Source organism: Lissotriton helveticus, chromosome 7 (genome assembly GCF_964261635.1).
Source record: "Lissotriton helveticus chromosome 7, aLisHel1.1, whole genome shotgun sequence".
NCBI lineage: Eukaryota > Metazoa > Chordata > Amphibia > Caudata > Salamandridae > Lissotriton > Lissotriton helveticus.
Window position 1 is genome coordinate 286,887,567 of NC_136068.1, and position 16,874 is coordinate 286,904,440.

Genomic DNA, 16,874 nt, shown 5'->3' on the forward strand with positions numbered 1-16,874 from the left:
GTTGAGAAATAAGAATGGGAGTCTCCTGGACCCAGATTCACACAATGCAGTGCAGCAAGGCATTAACTAAGAGAAAAGGGAGAAAGCAGTAATGTGCCATATCTACTAAGATATGGCACACTGTTGCACTCTCATAGCACGGGTACACTACAGGCTGTTTAGAGTCAACACATGCACCCTTCACCAAGGTGCAAGAATGCCTGCAGTACAAGAAGAATTGTTTTTGTGCAAAAAGGAATACCTTCCTTCACAATAATAATCCCTTGAGGCCTTTTCATCTTTCCATATGTGCTGAACAATACAGCACACATAGAATGAGGAAATATTAAGGAGAAACAAACATTTCCACTCATGCTATCCTCTGGGAGGCTTAGCGAATTCACGCAATCCCAGATTTACAAACCTTTGTAAATCTGGGGTTACATGGACTCCATGGGTCCATGAACATGGGACACAGCCATGCTCCACCCATGGAGTGCCTCCCACAACAAAACCTAGCACATTTCAGAGCAAGCTGCTGTTTTGTATTACATTTCATTGCAAAGCCATGCAAGGCAGCGCAAATCGCCCCTTGTGTGGCTTTGTAAATATCTCCTAGCTTTTTGCATAGAGGCTGCGCAACAAAAGTGGTGCAACCACAACACAAAATGTTGGTAAATCTGGCTCCCAGTCACCATCATGTGATATCCTCTAACTGAAGTTAGTCACAACTTTAAAACTACCTCATGAATATTAATAAGGTATGCTTAATTGCCACCCATTGTGAAACATTTATTTTCAAACCACTGAATGTACATTGTTTTATAGAAAAACTTTCCGCTCACACAATTAGTGTTATGCCTCTAGAAAGTACATGCATTAGGCCACCCATTCCCATTTATAAAGTGCTGAGTGACTAAAGCTAATTCATGAGCAGTAAATGGTGATGGCTAGTCATAGCAAGACTCTTAATACTAGAATTCAATATTGAAGATCAAACATCTTTGAATGGATAGAAAGGTGACATATTTCTTTAGTGATTACAGTTAATTATTCATTGCAAAAATACAATTTTAAATAAATAAAGTTCCACAACAATGGTAAGACAAGTGATTTGCGGGTCGAACAGATCCGGTGTTTGCTTACTATTATATGAAAATTAAAAGATTAAAATTGACAGATATATAATTCTATTTATTAGAAATAGAAATAGTGATTTGGTCTCCTGTGTCAGGAGAATTTTTGAAGAGTTTCAAAACTTGTATTGCTCAATATGTATTGATTCTTAATCCATCACTTAATGTGTTTGATAATTTTCTTTCAAATGTGCATTTGCCAAATGACTATTTGACCTATAAAACATTGCAATACTTGCTGATTATTTTCTAATTGTAGTCTCCCATCTTGAAATATATTACAATCAATTCATATTGTAAGGTGATGTTTGTGGTTATTTCTAAGAAGCCCTGATTATTCTCAATCCAAAATTGGCAAAGGAAAACAATGTTACAAACTTTAGAGAAAAGAAATCCTTAATTAATAATGACAATAAAGTGTTTATTAAATGTTGATAAGTTGGTTGGCAAAGGTGTTTCATTTAATAATATGTAAAGAACAGTATGGTTTTCTGATAGATAATTACTCCTCAAATAATAAAGAATTGTTATGATTTGTTTTAGAAAATTATTCTTATTTCTATGTATCTTATAGTCTTTAAATTCTGTATTTTATGGGACATCTGCTAATGTTATGTGCAAATATAATGCTAGTGTAACATATAGCATTCTGCCTAAATGCTTACAGATTGCTTTAATTCTTGTCAATGTTACAGAATAATGCTAGTTTAGAGTACATCTTGGTACCAGATAAGGTTAACTTTTACTTGAGGTATTTTTAAATTTGGTGGAATTGAAACCAGTACTTTATATTTTGTTTTACTGATGAGTTTCAAGTTATTAACATTGCTATCACCCAAATTAAATTATTACCATACACAAATAATATTTTATTTCTAACCAGTCTGCGAACATTAGTTGTGCGTATATGGCATTTAATTTAAGGATATTATACAGTCTCTTGCTACCTATTAAATAAAATATTATATATATTTCTTTCCCTTATGAGAAATACTTTCCCTAAGTGCTACTTACTACAAGCATTTTTCTTTAGTTCTTCTATTTAATATTTAGGCAATAGATTTGAAATCAGAATTTTAGAATCATTTTCCCTAAATTGTAATTCTTTTCTTATATGTAAAGAGCATCATATGTCTAGATTGTCTCCCCAAGTACATCTTGAGGGTTAAAGACTTCATGTAAAGTTTCTTCCAGAATTACTTAATATTTTTTCCAGTTTTCATTCCAGTTTTTAGCAAAATTAATTCCCTAATTTAACATTTTGTTAGCCAAAACAAGAACATATATTTTATGTAACGAAACTCTAACACAATACAATTAAAGTAGTTATTAATATGTCTCCTTTCCAACTAAAATGTCCTGCTGTTTTGGTAAGACATGGTCATTTGTGGTTTAGGAAGACATCAACTAATTCCCAGCCTCTACCTCACAAATCAACTTCCTTTTGCTTCATGGTTTAGTATGCAATAAAATATAAAAGTGACGTTAATAGAGTTACACTATATCCTAAGAATGCTTATGGTAAATGTATTGCTCCTTTTTAGAATGAAAATAATGCTACTAATTTTAAAATCATTCCCATTTCTGATAAAATCTATCTATACAAATTAGAAAATGTTTATTGCACATAATCGCTGTATCGTATCAATGGTTAAATTGATAATGCTGTTTATCCTGTTTATTTTGTCCAACTCCCCCATAATTTCTTTACTTGGTCAATATCACAATGCTTTTCATTATATGGAAATTAATGTCTTTGTATCTCATTTAGTCTATGTTCTGATCTAAATTGTACAATTTTAATAACACATTTTGAACTTAAAATATGATTTGTATAGGAAGATACTTTAATTTCAAGGCCTTATTAAGATCTGGAGTAAAAGTTACAAACTCTATATATATATATAAGACATTTCAACCAAGTTTAACAGTGACTTTTTGAATGAGCTTCAAACTTATGTTCGACAAATGTGCTCTTGGTGGCTTGATGGATATTGGAGGACTAATGTAGTCTATCAAGTGGAATGCAAATTAGTATTTGACTTTTGCAAAAAGTTGTATTTGTAGTGAGTGACACAATTTTTAGGTTGAGCTTTCGAGACCTCTTGCATTTACTTTAGTATATATTTTAGTATATACTTCTTTGTGGGCTTACTGCTTTTCATTGGTTTGATTCAGTGTCATTTCTTGAAAAATCTTTGCTTGCTAGTGGTCTACAGAGGGCTGTAATTCTTGTTATCGTCTCACATTTCTTGTGCATTCAAAGACTGATATCAAATGCCAGACGCAAGTAAAAATGTTTTTCTGTGAAAGGAATTCCCAGTCACCCAATCCCTCACGCTTTGCTGCTTGCCTTTTTTTGTCTGCTGGTGTTATCCAAACACTCTGAATGGCCGGTGCCTGGCCCCTTAACAATCCCTGTACTCTGATGTGCCTTTATTTCAGCCCCCTTTAATTTCCTTGTCACCGATAGTCGGAAAAAGACCAGCTGCTGTGCTCCGATCGGAGCTGCTGTGAAATGGTGCTCTGCTACTTGGTGGGTGCTTTACATGAGCACTAGTTACATTACATACGTTCATAATATCTTTTTTTCAGCATGGGACATTAAAGTAATTTGCACTGAACCATAGAATGTTAAGCCTCCCCCACAGTCATACTGGCTAGAGCCATTTAATATCTATCTCACATTTGTGGTGACTGGGGTCACTGGGGGCAGGACTAACCTAGGCTGCAGGATTGGGCCTTACTAATCAAATAAACAGAGAAACACACTTGCTACTAGATACTGGGCCGAAGACCACGAGCGGCCTCTCGCCCTTTTATTTATACCATCAGGCGGGCCCGCCTTAGGCGTGCGTGCGTGTGTGGTGTGAGTGGACAGGCCCGGTGGGTCCGTCATTACAACCCTCCAATCTTTTGGGTACACAGACTCCTCTCCGGGGAGGACTCAGATCTTGCGCACACACCACGCAACGTCTTTCAGTCTCTGGCTAGGGGTCGGATTTGACCGGATGCCATACTTCTGGCTCCGGGAGTTCTTGCTTGCTTCCGACCCCCCAGGATCCTCTACGTGGACAGTCTCACACTCCGCAGGACTCTTCCTGGTTGCTGTCATTTCTGGTTCTCTCTGAGGCTGCGATTGTGTTTCCTCCTGTCTTCTCTGTGAGGTCTCTGCGGAGAACGACCCTTCTCCACACTCCAGCTCTTCGGTCAGTAGATCAACAGCCCCCCGATCCCTGGGGACTCTCTTAAACCAGGAAACATTTCGTGTGACCACCCGAGTGCCTCGTGTAGCGGACACCATGGTTCCTTGGGTGTTGACCAGCTCCCACACTTCAGGCTCGTAGGCAGTGCGATATTTCCAGTTCGGGTAACAGTCTTTCATTATCACCCTGTCCCCAACAACAACGTTCATTGGTTCGCGCCTGACTCGCTTTGTCGTTAGACAACCTCCTTCTTCCTTGTGTGGCATTCTGGTCAAGTTCCGGGGGACTCCAGGACTGGTCAGCCAGTAGGCAGTCTCTGGGGACGTTTCGGAACAGCAGGTGTGCTGGGGCACACCGGGTGGTGCAGTGTGGAGTTTGGCGATAGGAACTCAAGAACTGTGAGAGGCATTGTTCGCATTTTCACCCTTCTCTACCCCGATCTGAAGGGCCTGGTTTAAGGTTTGCATAAACCGCTGCACCTCCCCATTTGCCTGGGGCCACTGTGGGGTGATCTTCCTGTGCCTGATGCCACGGGAGGCCAGATAGGCCTGGAACTCTCTGCTCTGGAAGGGTGGTCCGTCATCTGACCGGATTTCTTCGGGCAGCCCCCTCATTGCGAATGTGCGATCCAGTACTGATTTGAAATGGGAGAACGCCGTTGAGGGTACCACTTCCACCCCGTGGAATCGTGAATGCGAGTCGATGAGCACCAGGGTGTTCTGTCCATCTGGAAACGATCTGAAACCAATACTCAGCTTGGACCAGGGATCCGGACACAGGTCTTCGGTTTTTACCGGGTGTGGCACCCTGTCTCCGCTCGTGATGTTGCATGAGTGACAGTTACACACCATTTCTTCCACCATAGCATCCAGCCCTGGGAACCAGACTTTGCTTCTGAGCCTGGCCTTGGTCTTGGATGCCCCTTGGTGGCCTTGATGCGCCAGATAGATCACTTCTTTCTGCAAGCTTGTCGGTATCACAAGGGATGTGCCTCGGAGTACCACCCCATGAGGACCTTCGCTTTGCTCGCTCTGAGCTCTTGACACTTGCTGTCGAAAGCATCGTTCTTCTGCCGTGAGAGAGCTGATGCCATCCAGAAAGTGTCGCCAGTTTCGATTGGTCAGCGTGTTCTTCACTCTCGCGAGGCATTCATCAGATTCTGTGGCTTTCCCCACGTCTTCCAGCGTGAGTGCGACAGGACAGGCTTCCTGTGAGATCATCTGAACAAATTCTTCGACATCGTCGACATCCTCCGGCGTGAGAGATGGTAGGGGCGTGCCAGGATGGCGCAACAGGAAGTCAGCCTGATTGTCGGCCCATGGTCGGAAATACACCTCGAAGAGTTAAGTCTGCAGCTCCACAGCCCATCTTTCAATCTGTGGAGGTGCAAGCCTGGCGGTTCCGGCAAAGAGCGGGGCAAGGGGTTTGTGGTCCGTGATCACCCAAAACTTATGGCTGTAGCGGTACAGATGGAAGTGCTGGTACGCCCACTTTATCGCCAGTGCCTTTCGTTCTATTTGAGCATACCGCATCTCTGTGGCAGTCAGCGCTTGACTGGCATAAATGGTGGGTACCCAGTCTCTCGACTCCGTTTCCTGCATGAGGACCGCTCCTTGGCCAACGGTGCTGGCATCTACCATGACCTCTGTGCGTCTGTTCGGGCAGAAGTACGCCATTACTCGATCGTCGGTGAGGGCATCCTTGACCGCCTGAAATGCCACATCTTCCTTAGCAGACCAGATCCATAGTTGTCCTACTTTCGTTAGGACCCGAAGTGGTTCGGAGATGGACGCGAGGTTGGGGATGAATCGGCCACAATACGTGGCCATCCTCAAGAAGCTTCTGACTTCAGTAGCTGTCGTAGGTCTTGGTGCTGACCGGATGGCCTCCGCCTTCCTTGAGTCGGTACGCAACCCATCCCTGTAAAAGATTTAGCAGAAAAAGTCTACTGACTCCTGGAAAAAGGAGCACTTCGCTCGGTGCAGTGTGAGTCCGTTGTCCGCCAGGTGTTGCAGGGTGGCCCTGAGGTGCGTATGGTGGTCTTCGAGGGTCCTGGAGAATACGAGTATGTCGTCGCTTAAGTTAATTACTCCAGACAGCCCGGGGAGAGCGTCTCCCTTATGGCACTTTGGAACACCTCTGTTGCTGATGAGCCGAAACTTAGCCTTTTGTAGCGGCGTAGACCAACGTGTGTGGAAAACGTGGTATTGTTTCAGCTGTCAGGGTGGAGCTCTAGTTCGTGATACCCCGCTCTGAGGTCCAGCTTGGTGAACTATCTGGCACCATCTAAGTAAGCAACGATGTCATCCATCATAGGTGTGAGATGACGCTCCCTCTTCACGGCTTTGTTCGGTAAGCGCATATCGACATATAGTCGAATGGCTCCTGGTTGCTTCGGGGCGACGACGAGGGGTGAGACCCATGCTGTTGGGCCAGACACCTTTTCAATCACCCCCAGTTCCTCAGGGCTTCCGGAGGTCTTCCTCTACCTGTGGCCGCAGGTGGAATGGCACCCTCTGGTGCCTCAGCGCCATGGGCCTGACCGTGTGGTCCACGTGCAGCTTGAAGGTTTTTCCCTTGAGGCAGCCTAAGCCCTTGAACAGCATGGGGAAGTCCTTGAGCATTTCATGTGCGTGCAACTCGTGTACCTGGTTAGCAGAGAATACCAGCTCTAAGTCTTCTGCTGTGTGGCAACTGAGGAGGGTTCCTCATTTCCCCTCCGTGACATTGAATCTCGTGTTCAGACTTCGGCCATCACTGGTTACCTCCACTTCCATGACCCCTCACTGAGGGAGTGGCTCATCACTGTTGTATGTATATCTTCGCTCTGAACAGCAGGAGGGGTGGGCGAGGTGTCAACTTCTCGTATTGGATGCTGTCCATCACGTTGCCAGATGCCCCGGTGTCTATCAGGGCGTGCACTGGGGAACCTGATACAGTGAAGTCGCAGATGGGCGGTGGCCATCTTCTGGAACCCTCTCTGCCAACGAACGACACGAAGAACACATCATCGTCATCCCCTTCAAAGTCGAAATTTGATCGCGAGTTGTCACTACAGGGGCCTGGATCCTCCAAAGTCAATTGCCGCACCCCCTGTGCAAGTCTGCGCGTGCCTGGGGCGTTGCGCCGCCCGCCACCACTCCAGCAGACTTTACCGAAATGGTGAGCACGCTTTTCCTCTCGCAAGACATTTGCCTCCTGGGGGATGATCCATGCCGCAGTTGCCTCACATGGAGGTCTGCGGAGCCCTTACGCCTCCTCTGGACTGTTGAGGCCGTCTGCGGTTCACATCTACCTTCTCCTCCTTGACTGTGGGCATCCGCTTCGCCGCCGAAGGATGATTCAGAGCCGTTTCCATCTCGTCTGTCAGGGCGTTGGATAGCTTGTGAGACCTGGCGAGGACCAATATTACATTGAGGGAAATGCGTGGCTGCCGGACGATGAGACGTCTCAGCTGGACTGAGTGGCAGCCTTGAATGAGCTGTGCATGGATTTCTAGCCTATGATCAGGCAGTTCACATGAGGTAGCAAGCTTTCGTAAGTGGGCATGGTAGACGTCCACGGTTTCGGCCTCACCCTGCCATGCTTGCCACAGTTTAAACCATCCGTAATCCGGATTGATCTGGAGATCAAAGTGGTGCTTCAGGGCCGCGACCGCCACTGCGTTGTCGTCATCGCCGCCTCTGTCTGGCACAGTCTTGAATAGATCATGCAGCTCTGCTCCGCCGTAGCACATGAGGAGCGACCTCTTCACCCTTCCATCCGTCTCCCTTACACCCACAAAGTAGTGGTCGAGATGACCAATCCAGGAACGCCATCTCGCTGCGGCGGTGGACCGGTCAGAAAGCTCACTGAATGGCAGCAGCGGGGCGGCTATGCCATGGTCGGGGGGGCGGGAAAGAGCTGGGCGGCCTGATCCCGAGCAGAAGCTTGGTGGGCGGCATGTTGTGGCACGGGGCCCTGCAACGTGGCCTGCTGAGGAGCTGGAGCCGTCAAGGGGGCACCCCCCTGTGTGGCGGCTGTATTACTCATTGCCACCGGGTGCGGTTACACTTGGCGCCATCTATCCTGCTCTGTCTGGTCCTCCTGTGCGTGGGCGGTCCTGGCACAGGCCCGCGTGCCCCTTCCCACTATTGGCACCTCAGGCTCTGCAGGGTATCCTCATGTGGTCTGTGAGGGTGCATGCGAATGACCAAGTTCAGACGCCTGGGGAAGACCCTGCTGCAAACCGAGGATAACTGTCCTCCGGCGCACCTCTTCCCAGCTGGGCGTGTCCTCCCAGACTGCTTGGGCCTAGGTGCGGGTGAATTTGCAAATGCCCATGGGAGCAGAGCAGAAGCACCTTATTCCCCACGTGACCAGGATGGGGAGACACCAGGTGGGGCGTGCCCTCTCAGACTTGCTGGGCCCACTTGTGAGTGAGACTGCAGAAGCCCGTAGTAGCAGGGCAAGAGTATCTTCTCCCCTCGTTACTGGGATGGTGGAGACAGTTGTGGGCAATGAGAGCTTACGGGCTGCTCCTTCTTGATGAGCTGAAGCGAGCGCGGGTCTTCACCTGCCAGCTCCGCCGCGTGAGAGCGGGGTGCAGCCTGGCAGCAAGAACAGTGGCAGGCCCTGCAGGGGGAGGCGTCGCGGCACAGGGAAAGTAGATGCATGCACGCCCGCCTCCGCATGGGGCAGGCCTCACCTCAGATCCGTTCCGTGCGCGATGGGCAGCAGCTTCCTCCCCGATGCGCCCGGCGGGACACCGGCGGCAGTACCCGGCGGGCTGGTGATTCTGACCGGGCTGAGGCGGCAGCTCATGCGCAGGCAGCGCGAGCGCCGTGAACACAGTGCCTGGAAGCCGGCAAGTGTTTGCGATGAGGCGGGTCTGGACCGCGCCTCGTCGCCAATGTGGTGACTGGGGTCACTGGGGCAGGACTAACCTAGGCCGCAGGATTGGGCCTTACTAATCAAATAAACAGAGACACACACTTGCTACTTGATATTGGGCCGAAGACCACGAGCGGTCTCTCGCCCTTTTATTTATACCCTCGGGCAAGCCCGCCCTCGGGGTGCGTGTGTGTGTGGCGTGAGTGGACGGGCCAGGTGGCTCCATCATTACAAAATTGACTCACTCAGACTGCATATTTGTGCCATAGGATTTTATTTCACAATGATTTCCAGACTCTTGGGGGCTTATTTACAAGCCCCTTGCACCACAGGTTCATCACATTTAATATGGGAAATAGTGACGTACCAGCAGCGCAAGGGGCTTGTAAATGAAGCCCTTAATTATGGTAATTTCAGTAGCCTATGGTCACGGTCTGCAAAAGAATTCACCACACCGACATCTTGTGGTGAAAGGAAGAAAGCACGCAATGTAGCTACATTGCATGTAATTGAATAGACGGACAAAACACGCTCTCAGCATTCATCGAACATGGACTTTAAAGTTAAAACAAAAACTACATCACTGGCAATACAGAACTTCTAGCACACTTCACTAGTGAGAAAAAGACAAAGAAAAGAGACTGCACTTGAGAAATTAAAAGCCAAGGCTAAAGCAGAAGTTATCTTACACACCCTTCCCTCGTGGCAGTTATTGTTGTGTGACTTTTCTGCTTAAACCATCTCTCCTGAAAGACAATGTATACAGTCAACATAATTGTGAGGAAAACAAGCACCTACGCAAGACATAGCAAAAAAATTGGAATGTATGCGGAAATACACTTGCATAGTAAACATTATAAAAATGTATGCATGGGGCTTGTTGCTGCCAAAGAATATGGTGAATTTGTCTTAAATGGCATCTTTTGTCACATAATTAGCTCTTTCTTGATGCATATTTAAAACACTTTCACAAGGGGCAGCAAAGTGCTATATAAAAGAAATTCAAAACAGTTAATCAGTAAACACTGACACATAATGTGGTCCTCCATTACTCCATAGACCCAGATTATTTATGCTACACTGATTGCAGGCTTTATTTTAGAAAACAACAGCCAGGATAATGTAGAAAACTGCACAGATTTATGCAGCATAAACTCACTTTGTGGACTACCCCCTGTACTATGCGTTATGAAACCATCTCCCTTTGTCAATTGTGTAGTGTATACTTTCCTGGAAGTATCAACAACAATGCAACTAATGCTGATGATAATAATATTAGATGTTATTATTCCCATTACTGTTGTTATTAATGTAAAAACAGTGAGCATTTCTGCGACCATAAGGAGGTCTCGTTTAAGTCTGTGTAAGTTTACTGTAACTTGATTGTCATCGATCAGAATTATGCAATTTTGTGGGTCTGGTGTTGTTCTGGATGGATTTGGATTTGCCACATAATCCATTATCTGCTTCCTAATTTGCAGATTTTAACAAGATACATGCTTGCTTCTGGCTCCAGCTAGGATCAAACTTTACTAAAACATGACAACATTGTCACACAGTGGAAGGCCCTTGGCAAAGAAGGACTGGTCACCTTTAGGTTAGTTGCTTATTGCTGTATGTGGGTGCTAAACTGGTACTAATCTGGGTTAAAACCTTTTCCCAGGGAGTTTGTAACATATGAAAATAACATAATGCATCATGCTATCGCAAAATGTGCATTCAACCAGATAATCTGCCTTTTTTCTTGACACATAATTTGACCCTCCCTTGCCACATAATTCTAATGCCCTTGTGCATGATGTAAGGCAGAAAATGGGTTTCTGTACAATCTGTGTGATGCCATAGCATGTCTGTAATTCTCTATCCTCTGGTATCATGATGTAATATGTTGTAAGGTGAATGTTTCTCTCCTGCTCTGTCCTCTTTCTTCCCCTGCTCTCTAGCCTGTGTGTCTGGAATGTTATATATGTCATAGAATGTTTGTTGGGGGATAAGATTCAGTTGGTGACTGACGGCTGAGCTTCCAGGAGGACAGCTCCTAGTGGGGCATACTTCTTGGCATATTTCATAGCATATTTTCCACCTGCTCACCTCTACTTCCTGTAACCATATGACATTAAATACTTACTTGGAACCTACATCCTGATTCCTTGTGGAAATCCTTACTACATTTTGGAGACGTTTTGGACTACAAACCCTGCATGGATTCAAATTCTATGGACTTACCTCTCAAGAAATTCTTCTACAGCAACTTTGAAACATACAAAATACTGCAACTCCATCAAAGAACCCAAGCTTGATATTTTCACCTTTATTTTTCTGGCTGCCCTTGCCCCACCAGTGACCAACTTACACCGGTTAGCCTCACCTGGGCGTGCCAACATCCTATCATGCTTGGTGAGTCTTATTCTGATTTTATTTTACGGCCCTCTTTTCATCGCTTTCACTGAACTCCGTGTGTGTGATTACATTCTCTACCCAGCCTACAGCGTGGCATTCTTTTATCTACCTTTTCAATTACAATTCAAACGGAAACCCAGCTGGCTTAATCACCCTACTGTGTTTTTTCTGTTTTGTTTTGATCCTGATTACAAATAATACTATGCATTCAGTAATAGCAGAATCAATGCTTTTCAATGAGCAACATTTCTGGGACTGTCCTTTAACTGTGACTACATTCAAGAATAATTGATAACCTTCTTCTGGACTTTGCTGTTTGACCCCTTGATTCCGCTTTGTTCACCATCAGTATTTACCTATATTCGGAACATTCAGTAATTGAGCATCTCTATGAGGCATTTGGGCATTTTGTGCAAATACACTGTCACTGTGTCACTGTGTTTCATTACGATGTCAGCAGCGCTAGTGTGCCAAATATCTCACAGCACGAACTTTCCAATTTTAAAGGTGGCCAGTCGGATCTTTATATTGTTTTGGCTCTCACGCTGTGTATCTTTTGAAACGTTGCTATTTACAAAAAAGAAATTAATAATATTTTGTCCTACCTTTGAAGTCCGTTGGAATCTGCTCGAGCCTTTCCAGTTTAAAAGCTGCTCGTGCATACTTCATTACGCTTCTTCCATGGACCTCTGTGACGTCACTACGATGCCTTCTTCTCCATTACGTCCCCTCCGCATCAAGTCTGCTGCACGTTAAGTTTGGTGCAAGTTCGTGACTGCAGCCACCCGGCATGCCATCATCTACGTGCCGCCATCTTTCGTTTAGTGACACCGAATACTTTCTTTTAACTCCAAGTGTGGATTATTTTTTTTGCCGCGTTCTTTTGCCAACCACATTTTTTTTTTCAGTGTGGCAGGGTATTCTCAGACGTGAGTCCCTTGCTCACTTTGCCACTGGATTCAAGCAAGCCGGGCTGAAGACGGCTGGAATGCCGGAAACCGGTCCTCTGAAACTTGTTTCCGGTTCAGGGAAGACAGGGCTTGGCAGTTCGGGCTGGACTGTTCCCATGAGTCACAGGGTCAGACTGATTTGCATATAGCCATGTCTCAACTGGGGTGGCGGAGTGGGCTAAAGAACGGTGATGGATTAAACCCAGATCTTTTGACTGGGTGTGAGTGTTTGATTGGTTCGGATGCTCCGTCCATCACCACCCCCTTTTGTACCGCTTTTGGCTGCCATAAGTGTGGCAGGGTATGCTCAGACGTGAGTGCCTTGCTCACTTTGCCACTGGATTCAAGCAAGCCGGGCTGAAGACGGCTGGAATGCCGGAAACCGGTCCTCGGAAGCTTGTTTCCGGTCCAGGGAAGACATGGCTTGGCAGTTCGGGCTGGACTGTTCCCATGAGGCACAGGGTCGGACTGATTTGCATATAGCCATGTCTGAACTGGGGTGGCGGAGTGGGCTAAAGAACGGTGATGGATTAAACCCAGATCTTTTGACTGGGTGTGAGTGTTTGATTGGTTCGGATACTCCGTCCATCACCACCCCCTTTTGTACCGTTTTTGGCCGCCATAAGTGTGGCAGGGTATGCTCAGACGTGAGTCCCTTGCTCACTTTGCCACTGGATTCAAGCAAGCCGGGCTGAAGACGGCTGGAATGCCGGAAACCGGTCCTCGGAAGCTTGTTTCCGGTCCAGGGAAGACATGGCTTGGCAGTTCAGGCTGGACTGTTCCCATGAGGCACAGGGTCAGACTGATTTGCATATAGCCATGTCTAAACTGGGGTGGCGGAGTGGGCTAAAGAACGGTGATGGATTAAACCCAGATCTTTTGACTGGGTGTGAGTGTTTGATTGGTTTGGATGCTCCGTCCATCACCATCCCCTTTTGTACCACGTCATCTACGTGCCGTCATCTTTCATTTAGTGACATCGAATACTTTCTTTTAACTCCAAGTGTGGATTATTATTTTTTTGCCGCGTTCTTTTGCCAACCAAGTTTTTTTTTTCATGATCCAACTTTTCAATAAAGTTGTTGCAGCCTCATTTTTCACCAGTTTCTGCTGCGCTCTGCCTGGAACTTATATTTTCTATGCCTGCTGCCTGCTGTTTTGAACATAATGAAGAACCTCGCTTCCTTGGACCTACTACCCGGGTGAGATATTGCTCACCATGGTTTATTCTTTCCAGATGATGACTACGGTGGCTACTTTATTTATTTTAATTTGTTTCATTTATTTTCTTTGACCTGTACTTTTCTGTGTATTTAATTCCTGGGTAGTGGTTTGCAGATTATATAAGCATGCTATTTGATGTTTTAGTGTGTGCGACTCTTCATATTTACAAGCCTGTTTATGGTTATTTTTCTGGTTCATTTTTTTTTTCTTGTGCAAATTGACATAATGGCTCACTTTTCTTCTGTCAAAAGTATTTATTATTACATTTCTGCTCTTCATTCTTTTGTTCGCAATGTCTGACATGCTTTACTTTTGCTCTACGGGTGTGTGTACCCTCTATAATTCTTAGTGGGAGGTTACTTACTTTTACTTGTTATGTGATTTCTTTCTTTCACCTCCTTTTCTTAACTTGTACCGCTCTTTCTTCGGTTCATATTTACTTGGGGTTTACTTTCTTGAATTCGTACACACGTTCATTCTTGATGTATTGTTTACACTCTTCTGTTCTAGACCTAGTTTATTTAATTCTCGTTCTTAGTCTGTTTGTTCTTTTTATCAGATTTTTTCACAGACTTAGTGCGCAGTTGTTCTACTTAGTTTTTTTTGTAGGCATTCGATTATTCTCTTCTGATATTCTTTTCCGATATTCTTGAGTGCTGCCTACTTTCTTCTTTTCACGCACGTTCTTGTTATCTCTTACGTTTTGTGTCTTGGTGCTTCTCTGTTGCAGCGCTGGTTCGTTGTTTTCACCTTTTAACTTAATGTAGGGTGGCCTTGACATCAGGCATTATGGTCTTGTGCGTATGTTTCTGACTTCTAATTCTTGTTTTCTTTGTTATTCTGTATTCTTCCTTATTTTTCTTCTTATTCTCAGGTTATGGTTCTTATGTTTTTTCCTTGTTATATTTTCCTTTCTCTTTCCTTGTAAGGATAGGGGATGGGTGTTGTTATTTCATTCGATTCTCTTCTTATTCTTGTATTCTTTTGTGTTCGCTTTTCTGTTTTTTATATACTGTTTATTACGTTTTACATGTTTCATTCTTTTCTTGTTTCTTCCTTTGTTTTTTGTTCTGTAGTGTAAGAAGGGGGATATGTTGTAAGGTGAATGTTTCTCTCCTGCTCCGTCCTCTTTCTTCCCCTGCTCTCTAGCCTGTGTATCTGGAATGTTATATATGTCATAGAATGTTTGTTGGGGGATGAGATTCAGTTGGTGACTGAAGGCTGAGCTTCCAGGAGGACAGCTCCTGGCGGGGCATACTTCATGGCATATTTCATAGCATATTTTCCACCTGCTCACCTCTACTTCCTGTAACCATATGACATTAAATACTTACTTGGAACCTACATCCTGACTCCTTGTGGAAATCCTTACTACATAGGCCAGGTCCAATGCTAACTTTTCTTAAATGTTTATTCAAATATTTTGTGTAATGTTTCTGGTTTCAGTTTCACTCCGGATTAAAGATATGGATAGATGTTCATGATAAAAATGTCAACCCGTTAAAAGTGTTGGGGTCAGAATGCTGATCACATTATGCTTTCAACTGAAATGTATTGGACTGCACATTTAAGTTGGTCACACCAGAAAAATAGCTGTTTTGGATAAAAATAAGTGTAAAATCAGTGTTCTTCAATGGAAGGTATCTACATAGTTAAAGGTGTGTACATATGTTTAATTGGAAATACATTTTTTGAGCTGTGCCATTATTACATAAGTAGATGAGGGCCACATCCTTGCTCATTCCTTGAGATTTATTACTTCACTGTCTAATTTGTTAGATTCTTTAGGGTGTTCAATACTGTAGTGATGCAGGCCACACAGAATGTTACAGTGATGTTGACTTGCATCGAGGCACCTGTCTTTCTGTCTGTGCCTTAAAGAATCCTTGGAATGTGCCCATAAATGTGACCTGAGGCAAGCATGTATCTCTGAATCAGACTGCATGACCCTGTGTGCAGTAATTGTATAGCTCTTCAAACCCTGGCTAAACTGCACCCAGGATAATGTGATGCATGACTAAACAATTATAAGGTTCAAAAGGCGAGACCTATTGGCTATGTCAATGCTTGCTAACATAGAAACTGAAAATGTCTCCATGTTTGTCTCTCTGTTATTAGGTGGAACAGGTATAATCATAGAAATTCGACATCCACCACTTTCACAAACCAATGCAGAAAAAGATTTTTTAATATTTATAATCCGAAATGCCGAAAAACATGTTGGCACAGATACATAGAGACACAAAATGAAAATATGTTTTTTCTGAAATTGATATTGTTCATTAATTTTTTTCTGACAGTGATTGTTCTTTTGGTGGTGCTTCAATTGCTACTGTAACTATTACACCATTTGAACAAAATGGAGAATGCACGCTTAATTTATCTACTGTTGAAGTTCAAAGAGTGGATCATCATCAACTCAAATGTTTTGGGATTTGGTAAGTAATTTTTCTGAACATATAGCAAAGTGCACCCATGCCCAGTAACAGTTTTTGAAAAGTAACATAGAATTGTGATTTTGTTGTAAATATAAGACTATTAATGTATCCTTTATAGAGAACATAAACTTAAGGGTCTAATTTAGAGTTCATCAGGTAGATAATCACAAAACTGAATATTATGCAGACCACATTTCTTTCAAGTACAATATTACCTAATGCACTTGTTATAAGGTGGATGGGGTATGCACTCGTTATATTGTGGATGGGGTATCCTTCATGTTAATGGGGAGTACCCACATACCAAACTCTAACTCAGGCCCTAGGAGTCTAGTTCAACAGATGAAGTTCTGTGTATAACTAGCATAAACAGTGGAAACAACAGCTGTGCTTCTTTGTTACTGTCATGCATGTGAGCAGTGATGTATCCATTACTGCCCCATGCCCTTCCTCCTGTTAACAATCTTATTGCTGCTTCTTTCATGCCTATATCCATATTCAGCAGGATATAAGGGATACCTGTGGTATATATGGTGTCTCCAAGATATGATTACATGTTGATTGTGCTGCATTGTTCTCAGATCTCCATTCATTAATTTTCAAGGAATATTCAAGCATTGTGGTATACTTTATGAAAAAGAAAGCTCAAAACTATGCTGATTCATTTAA

General features: G+C 44.1%; 1 protein-coding gene across 2 annotated transcripts in view; it reads left to right on the top strand.

Moving 5' to 3' along the window:
- The window catches only part of LOC144766742 (uncharacterized), a 290,955-nt gene that overhangs the window by 127,630 nt on the left and 146,451 nt on the right, over positions 1 to 16,874 (top strand). For both annotated transcript variants that reach the window (XM_078650490.1, XM_078650491.1), the window contains exon 5: positions 16,068 to 16,205. In XM_078650490.1, the coding sequence (XP_078506616.1) occupies positions 16,068 to 16,205 (138 nt within the window). The remainder of the gene's footprint in view (positions 1 to 16,067; positions 16,206 to 16,874) is intronic.